The 23238-nt window shown below is 39.0% G+C and overlaps 1 protein-coding gene across 26 annotated transcripts in view; it reads left to right on the top strand.

Annotated features, from left to right (window-relative positions):
• The window catches only part of BNC2 (basonuclin 2), a 455833-nt gene that overhangs the window by 281279 nt on the left and 151316 nt on the right, over window positions 1-23238 (top strand). For 25 of the 26 annotated variants that reach the window (XM_003480511.4, XM_021063323.1, XM_005660090.3 and 22 more), the window contains one exon: window positions 9602-9704. In XM_003480511.4, coding sequence (XP_003480559.2) covers window positions 9602-9704 — 103 coding nt within the window. Of the gene's footprint in view, window positions 1-9601; window positions 9705-23238 lie in introns of those variants that run through there. The other variant, XM_021063399.1, reaches the window with a different exon arrangement.

The following is a 23238-nucleotide window of genomic DNA, read 5'->3' on the forward strand; positions in this document are numbered from 1 at the left end:
AAAGCCTGCATGGGCTTTGATGCCATAGAAGCAAGGGTATTTTCCTTACATAATTGGCTCTACCCCGCTGTTGATTTTTACCCTGAACTCCTAAATTATTTAAATGGGGTCTTCCTCATGTCGATTGATAGTAGGTTGTGGTCGTAAGGTAATGACTGCAGATGCTCACTGGATCTGTGTCTCTGAAAATTTATGTGCCTATACGTGAGCGTCTCTTCTTCCCTGTTCATATTTCTGTATTCACACACAGTCATAGAGACATGCACGCTTATATGTGCACATTTTCTCAGAAGTACATGATTTCTTCTGGGCCCCCTCCCCTAAACATTCTTTGTTTCTTGACTTTTGCAGAGGTCATTTTTTTCTGTCACAGTAAGTCAAGGAAATGCTTTTGCTAGTGTACCAGGCAGAATTTACCACTGGCAACTTTTCACAATCTTCTTTGAGTTGTCCTAGTATCTTGGTATTCATTTCCCGAACATTATAACTGAGAGTCTTCATCCACACATTGGTGGAAGGATGTGAGAGGTCCTGAGTAGAAAAATGGCAGTGGATTTAAAAGTAATTGTCATTTCAAAGTAGACATACTAGGACAAAACTTTTAGTGGACAAAAATTTTAATATTTTCACAGTAGAAGGAATTTTCTAATTGAAGCAGCAGTGAAATTCTTTAGTTCCTTTGCCTTCTGTTTATTCACTCATTTAGCATGTAAATATAGAAGACCTACCCGGGTAAAGAAGGCTATTATGCTCCATTATGTCCCTTGGGGAATAATATCTTAGAAATTGAAAGATTTCACACCAAATTAGGTAATGTAGCCTGTTTTGTTTCCCCCACTTTTAAACAGCTTTATTGAGGTAGCGCTATGTCGACATGTCATACATTCTACCATTTAGAATGTACAATTCTGTGGATTTTAGTATATTCACAGTCATGTACAACTATTATCCCGTTAATTTCTAGAACATTTCTATCACCTCAGCAACTGTTCTCTATCTGTACAGATTTCTGTGTGCTGAGCATTTCATACAAATGGAAGCATATAATACATGATCTTTTGTGACTGGATTCTTTTACTTGGCATACTGTTTTCAAGGTTCATCCGTGTCATAGCACATATCAAGTGTTCATTCCTTTTTACTAGCCAGATAATATTCCACCATATAAACAAACCACATTTTGTTTATCCATTTGTCCATTGATGAGGGGGAACATAGCTTTTGAGAGAAAGTGATAGAGAGGTTAAATCTCCTGATTTTTAATAGTAAATGCTGGTCAAACACCTTTCCCCATTGCATCTCTTTAAATTATTTTGCATGTGTTTATTGTGAAGATAATATTTCCTTGGTCATTTTATTCTCATGATGCCTTGTTGAAGTCTGATTATCTTTTTTATGGCCATACCCATAGTATATGGAAGTGCCTAGGCTAGTGATTGAATCAGAGCCTAATCCACTGCACTGGGCTGAGGATCCAACCCACACCTCCCTACCGACCCAAGCCTCTGCAGTCAGATTCTTAACCCACTGCACCAGTGGTCCAAAGTCTGACCATTTTTTAATTGCCCTGTTTTTCGTCTTGACCTCGTCCACCATTTGCATCAATGGTATCTGGACCTTGTAGTGAGTCTGGACTGACCACGTCTTTTTAAATCTACTGACTCAACCACAAGATATAATTGGTGAAAAGACCTCAAGAAATATCAGAGCACCTCAGTACAACAAAATGATCACGTGTATCAGGTTGCTGTTTTCTTCATGTGACATTAAAAACAATTAGACAAATTTCAAAGAACCTTTCATTGAAGGATTAATGCATTTTTCAATTTCTGCTTTATCTTACCACCAACTAAGATAGGTATTTTGCTGTCCCCTTGTGTGACTGTTTTAATGGGTTTGGTTAAGCAGACAGAATAACTTTATTGTTTTTCATTAGCTGCTGTTACTATTATATTATGAGTAGTGGTATTTACACAGCAATTTGACACTCTGTGAGCCCTAATTTTTACCATATACCTTACATTCACTGATAATCACTTATCGTGAACTCCTGCCCAAGCTCAGATTTATATGTTTATGCGTATAAATACAGAAAACATAGCCACATTACTGCAATTATAGGTTTATATTGATAGCCTCAGAATGTTAGATAGACATTTTAGGTGGTTCTAAAACTTTTTTTTGAAGGCTATTTAAATCCAAGGGTGTTGTGGTCAGTGCCCTATGTTTATCCAGCTCACATCTTCTATCTTGTTTTGATACCTGATTGTAAAACCCTGAAGCATGACAGGTGGATATACTTTTCCTTTTGTCCTGTGTGTTTTGTAATCAAGTAAAAGTAAATTTCTCATGTAGTTGGCTAATTTCTGTTGGTTATTAAGTAAGCTGGGAAGTTATCCACCATGGAAGGAAGGAAGAGAGGAAGAAAGGAAGAAAGGGAAGGAGGGAGGGAGAAAGAAAGGAAGGAGAAAAAAAAAGAAATTTCTTCACTCAAGCTGAATTGTGACTTAGGCAAATTTAAGACATTGCATTCTTCTGCCACGGCGATATCATATAGTTCTTCCCTTCCAAGTTTTAGCTAAAACTCAGAGTACTTCTTTTGGAAGTTGTTTCTTCTCAGTTGGTTTTATGGATCAGCCATGTGATAATGGAAGGGAAAAAAAAAAACTGTCCTAAAATTATACAGGGAGCTATGTTATGACTTAATCACCGTAATTATCATGCAAGTTCTGTAGAATCTTTCTGACAGTGCTTGAAGTACTCTCTTATGTTTTCATACACAAGATATTTAAGTACGTGTGGAAGTTCATCTTTTTTTGATTATATATATAACATTATTCTTTATCCATAATGCTTGGAAGCTGTTACTTTGTCATTTTACTGTAGTGTATTCTGAGACAGTCCTGGAATAATGAGTTTCCAGATTCATTACAGATAATTTTCTATTCCAGATTTTTTTTTTTTTTTTTTTAAGATAGAAGCCTTTGGGAGTTCCCTGGTGGCACAGTTGATTAAGGATCCGGTGTTGTCACTGCAACAGCTCAGGTCACTGCTGTGGCATGGCTTCAGTCCCTGGCCTGGGAACCTCCACGTGCCTTGAGTACAGCCAGAAAAAAAAAAAAGAGAGAGAGAGAGAGAAGTCCTTGAAACCTAATAAAAAGTTTTATATGACACCGTGCATGCTCTTTTTGGGGCTTGTGTGTATGGATGTTCAGGGATGAATAACATATGCAGTGATGAATTAATAGGAATTCATTATTAATAGAGACTACTTTGGGAGTTCCCAGGTGGCTCAGGGGGTTAAGGATCCAGCATTGTCATTGCTGTGGCTCAGGTCACTGCTGTGGCATGGGTTCGATCCCTGGCGTGGGAACTTCTGCATGCTGTGAGTGCATCAAAAAGATTTTTAAAAAATGAGTCTACTTTGGATTCTCATGGAGGGTTGTCTGACTTTACCTATTTATCATATCTACGTGTAATTTCCAAAGTAAAATCTCATTTTATTAAGAAATTTGTTCTTGTTAAACATAAAAAAGGCAAAGCCTTGTAACTGATAATCATTAAAGCTGATTAAATTATACACCTAGATGGTAAATTCATGGAAGAAACTGGTGGGATGGAATGGATGCCATATTAATGATTGGCTTTTTCAATAACTCAGTTTTACTGTAGGTTATGTACTTAGCTAGTAAACATTTGAAAATCATTCAAGTAAAATTTCATAATCCAAGTTGTAAATCTTGGTATCCTCTCCAGAAATGAATAAGGAGAAAGTGGGATTTAAGAAGGATTTTTAGTTATATAGGAGATATTTGGCTGGGTTAATGAACACTTGAGATCTCCTGGCAAATAGAGTTTTGGTGTAGAAGGACAAAACCCAGAACTGAAATTAGTTTTATTTTTAGTGGGACATTTTTTTGTAGGGAGGAAGTTCTCTTTCTTTAATTGCTCCTTTAGAGTATGTGTCATATGTTTGTATATGCCCCATGGCATTTGTTTTTTATTGTTTGGTTTTGTTTTTGCCTTTTGTTATTTTGTATTAACAGGTAATTTTTGTTAGTGTTCCCGAAACAAGGAACAACTAATAGGAGATGTACTGGTTAGCTTTGTGCATAGTTCTTTGTGAGAGTTACACTGAATATTAGCTGAAGCAACAATCTGTGCTTTTCTGAGAAATGTCATTTTGTGGAAAGATTGATGTTCAGTTCACATAAACTTGCAGAGTTCAAGCCAGCTACGAATATAGTAAAGCTAAGGACACTTCAGTTTTAGTGATAACACAATCTCTTATTTGAATAGGGCTTTGGAACTCATCCAGAATACTTGGAAATGCACTCTTATTAATACTGAGATATAAAAATGTTACTGACCGAACCCTGATTAAATATTTTAATACTAAATTGACCTACTTTATGTATTTCAGATATACTTTTGAACGTGAATATTCACAATTTACTGGTTTTAACTGCATATCTTCTTTTTCTGTGGGTAATGGAAATAAACTGATTGGTAACTGGGAAATCTACCCCATCATTTAAGCGATGTGTAACACCTATAAAAATGTTTCTGAACCCTAGTATTAAGACAGAAATAATAATCCCTGTCATGCCCACTTTAGAGGATTATGGGTGAAGAATATGGCATCATATATGTCAAAGTGATCATTTATTCATTAAAACTAAATATGTGTTAAGCATTTTACAAGGTGTTGGAAAAAATACACTGCGAAGAATCATAAGGGAAAAAAGTAATTCAAATATAATACATGGAAACTTTCTTGAGGTCTTAAATGGTTTCCATCCTTTGAGCTTTTCTTTTGCTAGATTCAGTGCCACATGCTTTATATTCATGGTTTTATTTAAGTCTTTAGAGACTGTTTTGATGTTATTGTTGCCATCATTTTACAGGTGAAGAAAGAGGCGCAGAGATTCTTGTATTTTTTAAGTGCCTTTTGAGCACCTATTATTTGCCATTGTACCTTGTAAGTCCAACAGACATGTTGCCCTGTCCTCGAGGAGCTTAAGCATCTAGAAGGGAAGACAGACCTTAATTAAATAATCACACAGATGCACTTTGTCTAGTAGGTTATGGATAAATAAAGATAGGTAAATTATAGATAAATACATGGATAAATATATTCACAACTGTGATTAGTGCTCTGACAGAGAAATCCCTTGTGAAATAGGAGACTATCGAGGGACTTACCTTGATGGAGATGAGGGCAGCTGCCCTGGGGAATGGAAGTAAAATTTGAGGTGAAAGCTTGAAAGATGAGCAGGAGTTAACAGCAGAGTGAGGGTTGGATGGGGGGCAAGTCCAGGGGCTCTGCTGCCTGGAGGCCAGTGAATGGGGCGGAGAGCTCACACAGACCTTCGTCTGATTCCTGTGACTTCAGACAAGGTACTGAATCATCGCCACCCCTGTTTCCTCCTTTACAATACAGTACAATAAAGGTGATAAAAGTACTGACCTCATGGTATTTTCTGAGGGAAAGTATCTGGAAAATGGCAAATATCCAGGAAATCTCACTGTTATTATCTGTAATAGTTTATTGTTATAGATAAATTTAAATCCTACCTTTGGTAGAAGAAAGGACAAAGGAAAAGAGGGAGAGATGGTGCTACTCAAACCCTTTCGAGGGCTTCCTTCTTTTCTTTCCTTCCTTTCTTTCCTTCTTTCTTCCCTTCTTTTTCTCCTCTTTCTCTCTTTCTTTCTCTTTCCCTCTCTTCCTTCCCCCTCTTCTCTTTATTCTCTTTCCCTCCCTTCCTTCTTTCTTAATTTCTTTCTCTTTTCTCTCTCTCTCTCTCTCTCTTCCTCTCTCCTCTCCTTCCTTCCTTCTCCTATGACATGCAAAAGTCCCTGTGCTGGGGGGTCAAACCCATGCCACAGCAGTGACAGCACTGGATCCTTAACCTGCTGAGCCACCAGGACACTCTCTTCCTTCTTTTCTCTAGGTCTCTTCTCTGAACCCACTTCCCCATAACCTGTGACTGTCTGGTCCTTCTGCTCAGGGACTCTGCCATCTGTTTCCTACCACTTAACACAGTACTTGGCTCCACAGGGATGGTTTTTGCATAGTAATGATACTTGAAGTTGTAGGAGGGGGTACAATTGCCAAATTAAAGAATGAAGAGCCTGGCCGTGGGAAACACCTGTATTTATTTACAGTGGAGAGAAAGTGAGACGCTGCTGCCAACAAAACTAGGATAGCTGGTCTCTGCAGCCCAGGAATGAAGGAGAGTCAGTGCTTTAAACTGCTTCCAGGTCTAGGAGAATAAGGAGGCTAGAAAAAGGGAGCAGATGTGATGAGACCATTCCTCTTGGAGGAAGCAGTTTCAGGACCGTGTGGGGCAGAATCCAGATTGCAAAATTAAAATGTAGGTTGAAGCAGTGGGTGGTGGGTGCATGGATTTTTCTTTCAAGAAATCCATGGTGAAGGTAAGCAGAAGGAATAATTACTTTCAATAAGTTGCAAGCTTGGGAAAATTTATTTTTCTTGTTCTTGGGCAGCTGGAAAAGCTGAGCATGTTGAACCTGAGGCAAGAGTTTGTGGGCACTGGATGAGACAGTTTTAGAGGTGTGGAGGGGTGGCTAGCACGAGTTGCCCAGACCTGCATAAGGGCCCTGCATATATAGGTGGGAAAGGGAACAGTCTGATCAAATTATCCTCTCTTTTCCTGGTGTCCCCTTTCTGTCACTTCATTATGATCTCTGGATTTTCTGTAGCCAAGAGTGCCCAGCAGTGACCGGGAGAGACTCGAACATTAGCTAAACGAAGAAATGGATGTGCTCACAGAAATGAAAGCATCGCCATTTCTCCTCTCCCCAGTCCTCGCCTTGTAAAGTGTGTACACTTTTGAGGCTTAACCGGCTTTGGTAGTTTCATGATGATTTATTTTTCTTAAGTGTGGGTGTGTTGGCAAGTAATCACATTGGTTCTGTTTTATTGTGAATAAATAATATGTCAAAGTTTTATGCCATTTCAAAAATGTTATTTAGAATAAAACTTCCTTTGAAGCCACAACAGTCTCTTACTCACAATATTTATTTAGACCATATTGTTTAAATATATATAATTCCCTCAGGGAACAATTGTAGTCTATATAAATCTGAATTTAAAACAAATAGACCCTCTGGAATTCATAGAAATACAAAATGGATATTCCAGTGCTTAAGTGTTTATATACAAAAGTAGTTGAGGTGTTCCAATGTTTGTATGTTTAGGTACCAAAAGAGTAGAATTCATGAAAAAGGATGATGATCTGAAAAGTTTTAATTCCCAAATCTACCAGATGTAAAGGTGGTTTTGGAAGTGAAAAGCATTTCAATCATAAACTAGTACCGAGTGAATGAATGAATGAATGAATACCAGTTGAACCTGTAAATAAATAAATACACATAAAAATAAAGTAAATCTACAATCTCTGAGCTTGTTCTGTCCTGAATATAGTTATCACTAAAATTGACAATAATATGTTTTAAACACAGTGTAAAAATGAGGCTATTTTTGTAAAATAATTAAAGATTATCAAATTAATTATTTAAAATATGTGTATTCCAGCCCTTGAGAGATGGTTATTCCTTAATTTTGGTAAAGCAAGGGTGAATTTTTTGTGTGTGTATTTATGAAAGATTCTGTTATTGCACTTCAGATTGTGTATAACTATTTTAATGTCAAAACGGTTACTATATCTGAATTTATAATTGGATAGTTTGTAAAGTGCCTCGTTTTAATAGAAACACTGCCCTCTAAACTGCTTTTGTGTTGTTTTACCATAGTAAAATCAAATTGGGCGTTCGTTCAGGAACACGCTATTTAAAGAAGCTATTTCTGAGCTGGAATGTTTTGATGTATTTGCTCAGTAAACTGTTGAAGTTGAAATGAGAAATTGGGGGAGAAATACTTCCCCACTAACCTACAAATACATATATTATCCTGGCTTAGTCAGCATTTCCTTTGGTGTCCCTGTTTCTTACTACTTCTTTTAATCACTAACACACAGAGCAAAGTTTTACAGCCCAGCTAATATGTAATTGGGCTGTTGACATTGGAAGAAAGGCCCTGAACTATCAGGCAGATGATACAGTGGAGTGTTTTTCTTGCAGTAATAGAGTTGCACATCAGGGTTGGAGGTAGTAAAGCAAGAAAGGAATCTAATTGCAAGGACTCTGACATTGGAACCCAAATAGGGACCAATAGATTTAAACTTCATTAACAAAAGTGAATTCTTTCGAACTTGCCTGATCTAAAGCATAGAGAACTGTAGAAGCTCATTCAGTCTTATTCTCTGTAAGTGGAATTTGGCCCAACCGTATTAACAGTATTTAAAATACTGTCTGTTACAAATGAGACAGTTGATGTAAAAATCCAACAGTTTCCAGGAATATGAGTATCTAGAGCTGTGTCAGGGAGTATAGTTTTCAGGCATAGCAGTGCAATTGCAGGTAGCCCCATGCTTCTCCCCCCACCCCCCAAAATCAGTAATTATTGATTGCATCTAAAGCTGTAGAGAGATCTTTTCCTGGCAGTTCAGGTAGTTACAGTAGATTGTTAATCTGTGAATGATCAGGCTAAATCCCTGCCGTCTTCAGAATTTCCGTGCAAATTAGAGCTAAATGTATGAGATAAATTTATTAACTGTAGTCTGGGGGCATAGGTCAGCTTTCACACAATTCTCAAGCATAGGTTTTTAATCTATAAAAAGCTACACTTCATTAATGCTAATTTTATGTGGATTCGCTTTATAATGTAAATTGGTGCGATGATTTCTAAAAGACTTTTGAGGGTGTCTTTCAGTTTTCTAATATTTAGGTGAATTGTTCTGGATACAAAACATCCACATAAATGTCTTTTCCTGTTCTGCATCTGATCTAAAAACAAATTTAAACTTATTTTCTTACATCACCATTAAAGTAGGAGTTGTTCAGTGTTTTTCAAAATAGGAATGTAAGTGGGAATCAATATATTGGGGGGGAGACAAAGAATTGGGAAGTGATAAGTAATACTAGAAATATGCTGGGACTTACTGGGCCAACAGGAATGTCTTTCAGAATCTGTCCGAAAGATTAATAAAACATCGCTTTTTGTCCTTTTGGCTGAGATCAAGTGAAAGATTAGTAAAATGTTTAAATGACACTGCAGAAAGTAGTAGTCTAATAATATTACTTGTATTTCATGTTTTACTTCCAACCAACATTTCACTTAAACATTATTGTATTAGAGTGTATATTTTTTGCATTATATCCAAGAGGATGAACTTAAATGTGAATATTTCGTAGCAGAGCAGTGTTTTTTCTGTTTCGGATCCCTGGTGTGATGGAACCAGCATCTCATAGAAAATGTAATCTTTTCCTCTGACTCAGCATGATCTACACTTCCAATTTAAAGATTATCTATGAATGCCATGAAGCATGCTCTTAGTGAACCAGCTTTGTTTTCTAATATGTTTTGGTAAGAAATTTTGATGGTTTCGGAATTTATTTTTAAAAGTCTCCAGGCCCCTTGAGATGTTAAAAATGGGAAGTGGGTGTTATTCATTAAAATGGTGAAGAAATAGAGTACCTTTGACCAGATCCTGATCTTTTTTCCTCTTTGCTTCAGGCCATCCGCTGCACACTGGTCAACTGCACGTGTGAATGTTTCCAGCCGGGGAAGATTAACCTGAGGACTTGCGATCAGTGTAAACATGGCTGGGTGGCACACGGTGAGGAAAATCTGGATTTTTCTTCCCATTCTTGTCATGTTCCCATGAGCCTGCGTTACTTCTTAAATTTTTTTTAGAGCAGTCACTGGCCTGGAGAAGAGAGGGGTCAGCTGTACTCCAGGTGTTAGTTCACATTCAGCCTGCGGCTCCCACATAGCTTATTCCAGGCTCCAAGAAGTCAGGCCAGGCGGGCAGCTCTCAGCAGAAGGGCGCGATGTTTATAGGACAGTTGGGTTCTGACTGAACATAGCAGCAGCCAGCAAGCACCGGGCCTGCTGGAAACTCAAACATACCACAGTTGGCCTTTCAGGGCCTGGACCTCAGAGGAAGCTGGCAAATCCTCTTTGCTGGAGGAGAACTCCTCCATGACTGCTCACCCTTGTCATCTGTGTTCGGGGCTGAGTTTTTCCTCCCAGATGTTAAATTTTGTATGGTCGACGGTGGGCGAGAGAGTGAACGGGAACATTATTTGGCTGGTATCTGAAAAAATAATCTGTAAATACCCCCTTTCAGCGTGCCCGGGGGGTGGAGGGGGCTGGCCTTGGTGGAGGGTGAGCTCTGTATAGGTGTGTGTCCGGGGCGTGGGTGACCCGGGGCCAAGGCTGGAAGTGCCGAGGCTTTTTGCCAGATGCACAGAGCTGTTCCATCTGTAGGCCTTGACCAAGCATTTAACTTGTTCTTCTGTCTGGTTTATGTTTTTTACGTTTCAGCCAAAGGAGACTTGGAAATAAGCAGAGACATTTTCTTCACTTCCTAGAATTTAAAAAGATAGGTAATGTTTATAGAAGAAATCCTGGCTTGAGATTTTTTTGACAGCCTGGGGTATTGGCTCTTAAGTGGACATATTCTTCATTCCCAAGCAGTGCCAAATATCCAGTGGGCTGTAGTTTTATAAATGTCATGTTATTCTAGCAAGATCTGAGGTAACAACACGGGGCCATGCCTTGAAATGTGGCTAATTTATCGTGTATCTCTCTTGTTGGGGCGTGTGTGTTGGTGTTGTGGGGGCATTTCAGACCTGTTTCTGTGACGAGGAGAGAAGCAGATAGAGCAGAGTGAACGGAATTTGCTGGAAGGAGTGTGCCTGGCAGACAGAGCCACAGTCCTCCGGTGCCCCCAGGGATGGAACTCTTTCCTGCTTTGTTAACAAGGCCAAAATCTGCAGCAGCTCTAGAGCCGTTGCGAACAACACTGGAGCCGCTGTTCCTTGGGCAGCCTCTGTAGGTTACTGCATTCGCTGATTGCTTCTCTCACTGTTCATTTGCTAGGGCTGCCATGACAAAATAGGGCAGGCCGTGTGTCCTAAATATCAGAAATGTATTTTCTCACAGTTCTGGAGGCTAGACGTCCAGAATCAGGGTGGTTTCATTCTGAGAACTCTTCCTGGCTTGCAGATGGCTGTGCTCTTGCTGTGTCCTCACATGGTCTTTCCTCACTGGGGCACACCCTGGTGTCTCCGGGCGTCCAGATGTTCTCCTCTTAAAAGAATACCAGTCAAGAATTCCCATTGTGGCTTATTGGGTTATGAATCCGGCTAGTATCCATGAGGATGCTGGTTTGATCCCTGGCCTTGCTCAGTGGGTTAAGGATCTGGCACGTTGCCGCAAGTTGTGGCATAGGTCACAGACTTGGCTTGGATCTGGTGTTGCTGTGCCTGCGCCTCCGATTTGACCCCTAGCCCGGGAACTTCCATATGCTGCAGGTGCAGTCCTAAAAAGGGGGAAAAGAAGCCCACCAGTCAGATTGGATTAGGGCCCCCCTAATATCCTCCTTTTAATTCACTCCCCTCTTTAAATGCCCTATCTCTAAATATAGTCATATTCTGAAATAGTGGGGATTAAGGCTTCAACTTAAGAATGGGGGGGGGTGGCGAGCGCAATTCAGTTTATCCACTTCCTAAATATCCCTCTTTCCCTGAATAAGTATTGTGCCCACTAGGTAATAACGTATGTCTGAAGCCCACCAAGAATCCTGGCGGCAGTGTGGGGTCAGATCCTGGCTCTACATCTTAGATGGCGTGTAGCTCAACATCTCTCCATCTCAGTTTTCTTGTCTGTAATAAAGGACTAATGATACCTACCCTGCAAGATTACTGTGAGAATTAAAGGTAAAACACCTGAAGTCTTTAAAATAAATAATACATGTTAAAAGCAGCAAAGTGGACAACCAAAGACTGATAAAAGTTGGGGGGAGGGGCAATCATGAAACAAAGGACTTTTCATTTATTCCCTCTCCATTTTTCCAAAGCCATCTTGTGTTACTGTCATCTCTCTACAGTGGTAACCTCGTGAGTATAAAAGTTTACTGTGCCACCCGTTTATTTTATCGCTCCACCTTCCATGTGCATATTCCATTAGTAGGGTAATGGGGGAAAAAAAGCAATATTTCTTCCTTCTCGAACAACATAAATTATCCCTGGCCAGTGGTTGTTTCTAAGATTTTTCTGAGGGATGTGGTTGTTTTTTTTTTTCACTGAATGTGAATAAGGTATTTCTGTTACATCAGACTGGGCTTTTCCTACTGTGTCATTAGAAATTCTGAATTCTGTGTTTCTGGTATATTAATTTAGAAGTTGCTCAGATCTTATTTTTCCTCACCACTGTTATCACCTTGACCTCTTTTCCCCCACAACAGGGACATTTCTGTTGACAAGGCAACATGTGTACACGCAGGTATGCAAATCCCACCCTTACCGCATTCATTAGGATAAATACGGCAGTGAGGGGTGGGCTCCTTGCCCTTGAGTTGGCAGGGGGATGGGAGCACCCCCTCTTTTTGCCTTTAGTATTTCAGCCAATTCCTTCACTCTGTGCTACTCCACAGAAAACCCTGAAATCGTCTCTCCGCTTATTTCTGTTCAGAGGTGAGACACAGCAGTCTTCCTGGATGCCTTTGTGTCCTTTGTGGGGGACAAGGAGGAAGTGATATGTTTTTTTCTCCTGTGCAGTTTTCCTCTGAAAGTGGATAGAACAGCCATAAACCACTAAAATAGTACTTCATGATAGCCCTGAACACTCTCCACCTGTAATTGTATCATAAATAATTAGTATTTGCTGCTAAAAATAACTAAATGCCAAAATCAAGTGTTCTTTACAAGAAGATGAATTTTTAGAAATTTGTTAGCGTCTTTTGAATTAATGCCTTCCTATATCTCTTTTGTTATCAGCATCTTCAGTTTCTTCATAAGATGTTGGAGTTCATGGGTCATGATATTTTATTCACACATACATAAACTCACTCACTTCATACCTTATAGATTTCTTCTTAAATCTGCTTGAATTGTTGACATTAGTTGCTATACAAAAATCTTTTGAGAAAGATGTTTAAAAAAATTAAAAGGAGTAAATTAATGCATCCTACTGTAACACCCAAGTTTTGAAGTTACTTACTGGGCTGTGGTGCTATTCACAAATTACTTCCTTGAAATCTTAGCACCACTGATGAAGAGAAGGGAACCCCCCCCCCAAAAAAAAAACAACTATTCCTTGACTACCAATAGGTATTACCCGCTGAATTAATAAAGGATTTCCTTCTCTTTTTCCCCAATTAAGAATCTCAGCTCTTGCATTTTGATAATGAAAGCAGGGCTTTATTGAGTTTAACATTACTTAAAACAAGCTTTTTTAGGTACAAGAAGTCCAAACTGAAAGTGTGTAATAACCTAGAGTTTCTCATTTTGTCCTATTTCACAGTCTTTGGTTGCCACTTAATTCGCTTAAGAACTGTATTTTTTCCATCCTCTGTTTGCATCGTCTTTTCTCTATTTTTCCTTCATTTGCCTAAAATTATCTGAGTGAGTCTTAAAAAATTTTGGAAAACATATTTACTGCAAGTTGAATTTTTGCTTGGTTCAAGAGTGCCAAAATAAGATATCAGCATAGAAGCAGTAATGGTCTTCTTCACCAGTGACATAAATGTTTGTTGGTAGAAATTCAGTTTGTGGCATTTTGACCCGTTCCCACCATGTTAGAATAGCAGTTCTACCATTCACAGAAGTGAAGCTTCAGCTGAAGCTTTTACATGGTCTTACAAAGGAGCGAGTATGACTAGTAGATAGCAAGTGGCCAGTGAGGAGAGTGCGAGAAAGAGTGTTTCTGCTCCTCATTTTCCTCTGAGGAGCTTGCTTCCAGTGAGAAGTGTTACTAATTGGAATCTGTTGCCCTCGTGATAAAGTGGACATGGGTGTCAAAATTAAGGACTGCTGTACTAAGCCATTTTTATTATTTGCAAATTAATTTTAATGTCTAAAAGTCTATATTGCACAGGGAACGCCATTCAGTATTCTGGGAGAACCCATACGGAAAAAGAATCTGAAAAGGAATGGATATGTGTATATGTGTGTAACTGAATCACTTTGGCTGTACAGCAGAAATTAACACAACATTATAAATCAACTCCTAAAACTTTTAAAAAGTGAAAAAAATCTAGATGATTTCTAAACTATTAAGATAAATAAAATAGAACAAGTTTTTAAAAGTCATCTATATTCTAAATGATTTTTGGAAACAGTAGTCATCCAAGACAAGTGGAAAATTATTGGGTGTTTTTTGTTTTTTTCATGGTGGGGTATATTTGATTTAATAAAAGAGGTGGACAACTTTCAGAAAGGAAATACATTTAAAATTTTTTCTTGGCTAGATCAGTAATTTTTGCTTCCAGTGAAACCCATTTGTTAAAATTACCTTTAAAATAAATTCGCTGTTTCTTGGTCTGTCAGTAAGCATCCGGCAAGGATAGGAGGCCTGATGAATAACAAATATATTACATAGCTTAATGAACCCCACAGTAGCTTGCTTGGTGCAAAGTATTTTCTTTATAGACTGTTTCGACTTTAAATAGTTTAATTATCTGCTCCTCAGGCCAGCTGCTTTCCTGCCAGTATTCAAACTATTCACAGCTTTTAAATGTAAAATGAGCAGGTTTGGCCTGTGTCATCTGAATTGTCAATGAATAGGTATTTATGAAACATACATCATATGTGAAGTCCCGGGCCACATATGCTCAGCTTTTTCAGTTTCTTCAGCCACAGGAAGTGGCAAGCAGCATAAAGTTAATTTAGTGTCATCCACCAACCAGCTTTATGGTTTAATGTACTGTAAGACTTAATATTCATATAATCCATTAATTTCAAGTCTTTCTTTTTGTAATTCACTGGAAGTAATTTTTTTCTTCTCGGCATCATTGAATTTGAATTCCCAGCTCTTGATTTTTCTTATCAGAACAGGAGTATTTATAGAGACACTCACCCAAATAGCAAATGTAGGACATCCCATTAAATCTAAATTTCAGGTAAACAGTGAATAACTTTCTAGTATACACATGTACCTCACGAATTTAGCTGAGTGGTCCTCTTATTTTTATTTGCTAAATCTGGCAAGCATGCACCTAAAAGAAAACCCTATTAGGCTTATTTTGCATAATTAAGTCCTAAATCAGGGCCATTGGTTCTGAGCATTCCATCATCAAAAACCTTTTGATTATGTCCGTCCTACATTTAGAATCATGAGATCTCCGTATTCTGTTTACAGATTCCTCAGATTTGTTGGCCGCATGGTACTTTATAAGGATTTAAGCAGGGTGGATCAAAACCAGTAATTTTTCATTTTATCCCATGAAAGGTCACATGTCTTTATTATTTGTCCCAGTCTGTGCTCTTCATATGAATTGTCTAAACATCTGTGAAAGTAGTTTATCCCCGACTGGTAGCTCAGTAATATTCTCCCTGACTTGAGTCCAAAAGCCAGTGTAACTAAGTCATAAGCTTTCCTTTTCCATCCTCTTTGCTTTGCTAGTCTTCTTCCCTTCTCACCCCAGATAGAAGTCTTCTGTCCTAAGCAAGAAAGCATGATATTGCTGTAACATCATGTGCATTCTAGGAATGCTGCAGTAGCTTCTATATGATCATTTGTAAATGGGTCAAGATGAAGAGAGGAAGGTGTATAAAAAGAGTATCCTCTGACAAAGGAAAATAAGAAAGCACTGGCTCCCTTGGACTGACCGGATTGTCCCAACAAGGGGGAAATTTGCTTTGGGAGAGAACTGTTGCAGAAGGGTATTTAGGACTAGATGGCACATGTAAGAAAGGTACTAGCTTGAGACCTTAGCATGGGGAAAAATAAATGCAAGCTTTGGTGTGGCGCGTCGAGAACCTAATCCTTTGGGAAGATGTAGGTGGTCTGGTCACGCTCTCCTGGGCTCTGCTTAGAAACCTGTGCATAGAAACCCCGCAGGCCTCTTCCTCCTGGTGTGCTGCCTTTGAAAAGATGGGAACTAATGGAGTATGTGCACGAAAGAATTTATCCTTCTAGAAGACTTAGTTCTTCCTCATTGTGACATTGAAAGCTGGCTTGCCTAGCGGCAGAATTCCCTTTTAGTTAGAGAAACCAACTCTCAGCTGCCTCCCCGCTCTGGGCAGGCAGCTGGCGTCTGGGCTCTCCGTGGACAAAGTCCTTGAATATCTCTCTACTCAGTTTTCTTTGAGAGAGTAAACACAAGGCCACTTTTCCTGCCTGGCACAAGAGCCTTCCTTGCTTGACCTGAGGACACCATGCCCCCTTCTGCTTCTCTCCTTTACTCCCTGATCATAGTTGATAAGCTTTAAAGGGAGGACAGCCTCACAAACGTGACAGTTTGCCGCTTGATTAATGGCGTTAACGATATTCTTATTGTGTCCCTGAGCTGCTTGTTTTGATTTGTTTCTCAGCCTGCCCACCTTTGGGACTGTGCTTTGAACTCCCTAAATTTTTTTTTTTTTAAATCACAGCACAAACAGTGCCTCCCCTTCAAAGTCCTGGGCTCTCTGCCTATTAGCTCCCCAGATGTTTTTTCCTAGCTCCATCTTACTCAGATGGAACATAAGGTGGGTCTGGTAAATCCTGGCCTCTAATGTGTACAGGGCTGGCCCCCTGCTAAGGAGTTTCTAGGGAGGATCCTGAGATGGAAACCTGCAGAGCTGGAGCCCCTGAGTGTGAAGAAGCTTCAGGCACACAGATGGGAGGCATGAGAGATAGGTGGCTAAGAGCGCAGCTCTGTGTAGGGTCACAGCCTGGCTCTGCCACCTACCATCAGTGGGACCTTGGCTAGGTTTCGTAACCTGTTTTCTCATCTGTGAAATGTGGATAATGACAATGCCTAGGTTTGTAGGGTTCTTTCTGGCATCTGAAAGAGATAATAATCTTAATAAGGGTTAGTTGTTATTTCTAAATATTTGCAGAAGTAGAACTTCAAATTGAGGACATGACAGACACATTTTATCATAGTTTAAGTTCTTAGAAGTTGAGTGCGTTCAGGCCAGTGGTTCAGGAGAATCAAGAAGTGAACTTCATGTTAATGATCCTTAATGTTGATGATCTAGAGCCTCAGGAAGGTTTTCTTCAGTGCTCAGTGCTGGAGTGAGGACCTCAGTTCTTTTGGCTGTGGGGCCAAGTGTTCCCGAGACGACCTGGTGTCCCCAGCAAAGCCACTTTCGCTTTGTAACATCCATTTCCCCTAAAATGTCATGTGAGCCCTTATTTGACTACAAGTCCAAAACACTTTTCTTTTCCCAAAAGTCACATTTTAAGAAGTGCACATCAGTTGAGATAAATTTGTAGGATGACTTATCTGTTGAAAGTTCCCAAACCGGAAATAAATGAATTTCTACAGGGTTAAGACTACTCTTGCCTATTTCCACACCTGTATTCTTGCATGTGAAGTGCTTTGATGGGCTAACCACTTTATCATTTTATTGCACTTTATTACATCATAAATTTTTATATCTTGCTAACGATCCTACAGGAAGCTTAATTGTTTATAGGAACATCTTAATTAACTGAAGTTCACCAGGTTAAGCAGAACACAAATTGAAGGGGTTATAAATGAAACATTCTCAGCTTCTCTCCTTTTGCTCAGGATGTTCTGCTCAGATAATGAGGTTGTAAGGACCCAGGATACCTCAGCAATACTCTCAACCATCCTTCCTTCTCCTGTTGTGTCACAGTGATGACTTCTAAGTGTGGGTTCCCCCATCCCCCCTCCATCCTCACTCACATTTGAAGAGTAAAATGGCTGATTGAGATACTAAGGGTGTTTTGGCGAAATCCTGACTTGTATCCTGGGAGGTATAAAATGTTGTTTGTGCAGTCCATTCCTTAACAGATTTTGCCTGCTGGGAGGGCAGACATTTTTAACTCTTCAGAAGCTCGAATTAATCTGTTTTAGTGAGCATATAGCCAAAGCATTGTAATAGAAAGTATTTTAAGGAGTTCTTGCCACCCCTGTGACTTGTATCTGTTTAGGGTCCCAATAGTAAGTAAGGTCCCTTTCTCCCTGAAACTGTTCTTAACACACGGGGAAATCCCTCCTTTGACTTCCAGGTGTCCCAATCTGCTTGTATGGTCAGTCAAGTGATCCAACAAAAGCAAGTGAAAATTCATTTAATTGAAAGAACAGCCTTGTTGGGCCTTAAGTTCAACTAGCCAAAGAATGCAAAGGTAACTCTAGACCTGGCTGCCCAAAAAGGAAGCCTCTATTTTGGATTTGAGCACTTGAGATGTGATTGGTCCCAGTTGAGATCTGTAGCAAGTGTAAAATGTAAGGTGAATTTTTAAAATGTAGTCTTGAAAAGATGTAAAATATCTCCTTGAGAAGTGTTCTTACATTGTCTGCATTATTGGTAAACTTTTTGATGTATTGGGTTAAATAACATTTTAAAAAATAAGTTTCATTGTTCATTTTTAAATGAGAATAGAGAAATTACGTATGTGATTTGAATTATATTTCTGTTGGACATGGCTGTTGTAGGTCCTCAGTGTAAGAGAATGTATTTAGAGGACTGAAGCTTAGGTTAAACTAGTTTTGCTGGTAGAGTAGTTGGTGCAAGAAACCCCAAAACCTAGGCCCAGTCACCTCTGTAAGCTCTTTCTCAGTCCTTTGGCTTTCACACCTGATGCACCTCTGTCTTAGTCATAAGGGAAGCTGGACCCCCTCTCTCCCATACTTCGCTGAGACCAGAAGGATAGATTCTGTCATACCCCACTAGTTTGGGACCTGATACCCAGAGTAGCATCTCTCCCTCATGGGGGAGCACACAGAGCAGACGTTTACGGAGATTCCTAAGTGTATCTACAAGTCTGATTCCTAATTGCCTGTTTCTTTTGCTGCAGCCTCTTCCCATTTTCAGTAATAAACACAGCCTGAACCCACCTTGCCTTGCGTTGGGTTTCTGCATTTCTCTTGTCCACCCCTCACTCTTGTTTCATCTTTGCTGTCTCCCTCTGTGTCTTCAGACAACAAATCCAGTGAAAGGTAGGTGGGAGGTTTTAGGTGCCTAGCTAACCAAGAAGAAGTAAATTTTAGAGAGGTTAAATGTGTTTGATTACTAACAGATGTTGGCGTTTTTGTTGCATTCAGAAGATGTGCGCTTGAGTGAAATAATCTTTTACTTTTATTTAGTAGTTCCTCAATACTCCTTTGCCTGCAAAAATCTTAGAAATTCTCCCCTCCTCTGTTTTGGCTGTTCTCATTTCTTACTATCAGTAAAAATTAAAAAACAAATCAACTTCTCACATAAAAGAAAACACCTGTTTGGCTTGGAGAAATTGGCCAGGGAAGTCTTTTTCCTGACAGGCCAAAAGCGACCATCACAGGGCCCCTTATAAAAAAAAAAAGTCATTTTTTTCTTTTATTTCATGTGAGCATTGGCAGAAACTCTGACAAGCAGTTCTTCATATTTTATTATGTTCTTGTCTGCAGAATCTCTGTCAGGCAAAAACCTTGTCAGCGGAAAACCTGTCGTAGGATCAGAGGAGACAAAAACAGGTGTCACACAGGCAGTCAAAACTGAAGGAAAAAAAAAGATTAGGCTAAAGAGAGAGAGGCAGACAATTACATTAATGCCATTGCTTTTATCTTATAGATGTGTGTTATTATCTCGGGGTGCTGAGTGCGCAATTGCCTCAAAGAAAAGTAGACAGGAGACAAGGGGAAACTTGATAGTTATTAACTGAAGAGGCAGTGTGTCAAAGCTGGATGGGGTTCAAAGTTTTGCAAAGGAAAAAAACTGCAGGCAGCCAGCAACGGCTGTGTGGTTCTGCTTTCGGCTACATAAACCTAGTAGCAATCTAACATTTTTGACTTGGAAACAGATCATAGGTAGAAAAATTAATGAAAGATTTCATTTGGAGCTTTTTTGGGGTAACATTTATCCTATAGACATGCGACTGAATCATAATCGTTTCTCTCATAAAATCTTGCCACAATGTGAGACATGAAGACAGGCATTTGTCAGTTCAGCTGTGTTGTTTGGATATGTTTAAAACACCTATTATCAACACACTTTTAATTAAAAAAAGCTATTAAGAAGCCCTTTTACTAAGTGTGAACATCTGTACGTGCAAGCTGTAAATTAGGAGATCACATATGTGTGCCTCAGTCAGAGACTAAATGAACTTGGCAAGTGTTTTCTATTACTGGTTTTTAAATACAGTAAAATATCTACGGGAAAAATTATTACATTTGAAAATTTGGATTTTTTTATTGTGCCCGTTGGTCCTGTTAATAGAACATGTCTTTTAATTAGAAATTAGAGTCATTATCATTATCAGCTTCGTAACCAGCACTCAGAGAGCTAACCAGTGTCTCCCTTCTGTTTCTTTGTTCTCATCATTTCAGGAGACTTGCCCTCTTTCCTCAAAGTTCTGGCTCCATGAAATATTTGTGATGGTATAAAATAGTTTCATTTTGCAAGCGGCTTAAACTCTGAAAGCTTTTTAGCCTTGTTGATAATTCATAGATGTCAAAGAGCCAACTCGTAGAGAATAGGATGGTAACTTTAAGGCTTCTCTCTCTGTCCAGTTGTATATTGATCATATTAGTGGAAAAATCGGCACACGCAGTTCCAGTCCTTAACATATTCTGCTCAGGTACTTAAAAACTGGTTAGTTTAGACTTCTCCTAAGACTGCCTTCTTAACCCTTTTTTATGAGCAAATCTTTATGTAGAGGTATTTTATCCTGCCAGTCACGGATACAAAGCAGTTTGATACTTGATATATGCATTAAGCAAATCCAGCAACCCAGAAGAAAACACACATCAGTGTCAAAAGTGTGTGTGATAGCCCAGAGTTTTAAGGGATTACAGTGGGGGAAAAAAAGATTGATTATAGATTTAGAATGAAATTTCAGGCTGACTTACTGGGAGAAGGAAAGAAAAATACTTGTGACACAAAGGTGACGTTCATTTTTTAAAAAAGAAGGCTGAATATAATCATTTCTTTCTTTTAGGTATTTCCTACCAGATGCTGGCTTTCTCTATCACTCTTCTCTCAATTTTGAAATATTTGTTCGTCACAAGTATTAAACTATCACTCTTTGAGAGTTTAAAGCATGTGTTTTATCAAAAATAAATATGCCTTGCCTTTACAGTGTTTCCGTAATGAAATTCTTATATAGATCTATGCCACTTTGAGAAAATTAAATCTTTAAAGTTAATAAATTGGGAATAGGGTGCTTATTCTCTTACAAAGAATTCATTTTTTTGTTTGTTGAATAGAAGGACTTAACCTGGTTCGTTCAAGTAGCCTATTTCAGTAGTTACGTTTTAAAGGGATATGGTTTTGTCGTTGGTGTACATTTAATTCATTGATCTGTGAATTAAATAAAGCAAGGTTTGTGTAGTGAACTTTCAGCTAGTCTTGGTGACTAGAGATTGGACAGAACAGCAGAGTAGTGATAAAATGCCCCAAACCTCGTTTCAGCAAGTAGATTCAGTTACTCAGTCTCTCCCTAGACGTATTGTCAAGTGTGCAGATTTGCTCTTTCTTTGCACCACATTCTGATGGAGTTGCTGCAGATGAGGAGAGACCCGCCCCCCAAAGTGGGCCATGGAAAGAAGAGGAAGGAGGAGAAGTAAGCCAAGGATCTGTTTAATCTCCCAGCCAAGAGAGTGAGCTTCTGAATAACCCAGCGTTGACAGTCTACTTTTATGTGTGCCTCAGTCAGACTTTAATGATTTCCAAAGTCTGTTGTGAAGACTTTATTATGCATAAGGCCACAGGGGGGAAATGCCAATCAGTTTGAAATATTACCTATATAGTCTCAAGTGGAGCTCAGATTCTACCCTGGACTAATTGTGTGTGTGTGTGTGTGTGTGTGCACGCACGCAAGCGCGAACATGCTCACACACATACCCACATACTCTTAGAGCTACATGTCAACTAAGGAGTGATTAAAATCCATAGGACAGTGTGGACTCATTGGAACTACTTTTGTCCCCCTTCCCTCCCTGCAGTATTAGATCACATTCCTAATGGACCATAAGGGTATTTATATACTTAGCCCTCATGTGTTAAGGGAGAAGAAAAAAAAATCAAGGATCATTCATGTAAGGCATAAGGTATAGTAATGTAATCAGGGTTTATGGAGGTTCAGTAGAGTTCTGGGCTTTTTGCTTAAAAACACTGACACTATTTGTTTAAGGGGAAAAAAAGCTCTTCACATGTGAAGGCTGACAGTTTTTATCACCAGGCTTGGGTATCATTCTTCAGCTACATATCATACCTTTTCTTCTTTCTTTAAAAAAAAATTCTAAAAGCAAGCCTTCTCTCTCCTTGGTAATACATGTCCTAATTAATTCAACCTTGACAGAGTTAGAAAGTTGTGACTTAAATGGAACATGAGTTATTTTGTATTTAATTTGCTCCCCGTTACATAGTTCTTTCCCCTCAAAATAGTGAAGAAAGTGTGCGGGTCTAATTATTACTTCAAGTCATAAGGACTCTTTCTCTCAGTAACAATCATCAACCGCCTTCCTGATCGATCCCATGATTTCGCTAAAAAGTTTTTAATATGTCATCACTGCCATTTATTAGTGTTCTTCCCAAGTGCTATGGTTTTTATTAGGATCTGGCTTACAGTCTGCGGGTAGGTTAAGCCTTTACCTTATGCCCTGATGCTCTTGCCTAGTAAGAGAGCTGAGTCTTAAAATGGGAAAGGATTGATGTTATAATGATTCCAAAGGGCCCCTTTATGATGAAATTCTAAATACGCAAAATCCCATTAAACCTGTAGAGGTTCATGGGCTAGCTACATTGAGATGACATATCATTATATTGGGTGTAGTGTGCCTATTATAAAGTGGGGTATAATTGGAAATTATTGGTCATATTAGCAAGAATGAAGAGCCACCCACCCTCATAAATTCAGGGGTTATGGTCTGGGTACTCGAAGTATGAAAGAGAACAATATTCTGTGTATAAGTAACCAAAATTTAAAAATCTGACCCTAGAAATTGCTCTAATAAAATCCTGTCACTGACTGTTTTCATTTTACTCTTAGAGTAATCATGGAAAGAATTCCATAAAATGACCCTTTAAAGACACATTGAAATGTTAACCTATTAGAGATTAAAATAGTATTCCAGGACCAAGAGCTCCTGTTATAATTTGGAATCCTAAGGGGAGTTGAGGCAGGAGTCAGGGAGTTCTCAAGAAACAATTAGCCTAGCAATTTAAGGCTCACCTGGCTTTCTCCCAAAATGAAAGAATGAAGCTTCTTTA

The sequence above is a fragment of the Sus scrofa genome, chromosome 1 (genome assembly GCF_000003025.6).
Source record: "Sus scrofa isolate TJ Tabasco breed Duroc chromosome 1, Sscrofa11.1, whole genome shotgun sequence".
NCBI lineage: Eukaryota > Metazoa > Chordata > Mammalia > Artiodactyla > Suidae > Sus > Sus scrofa.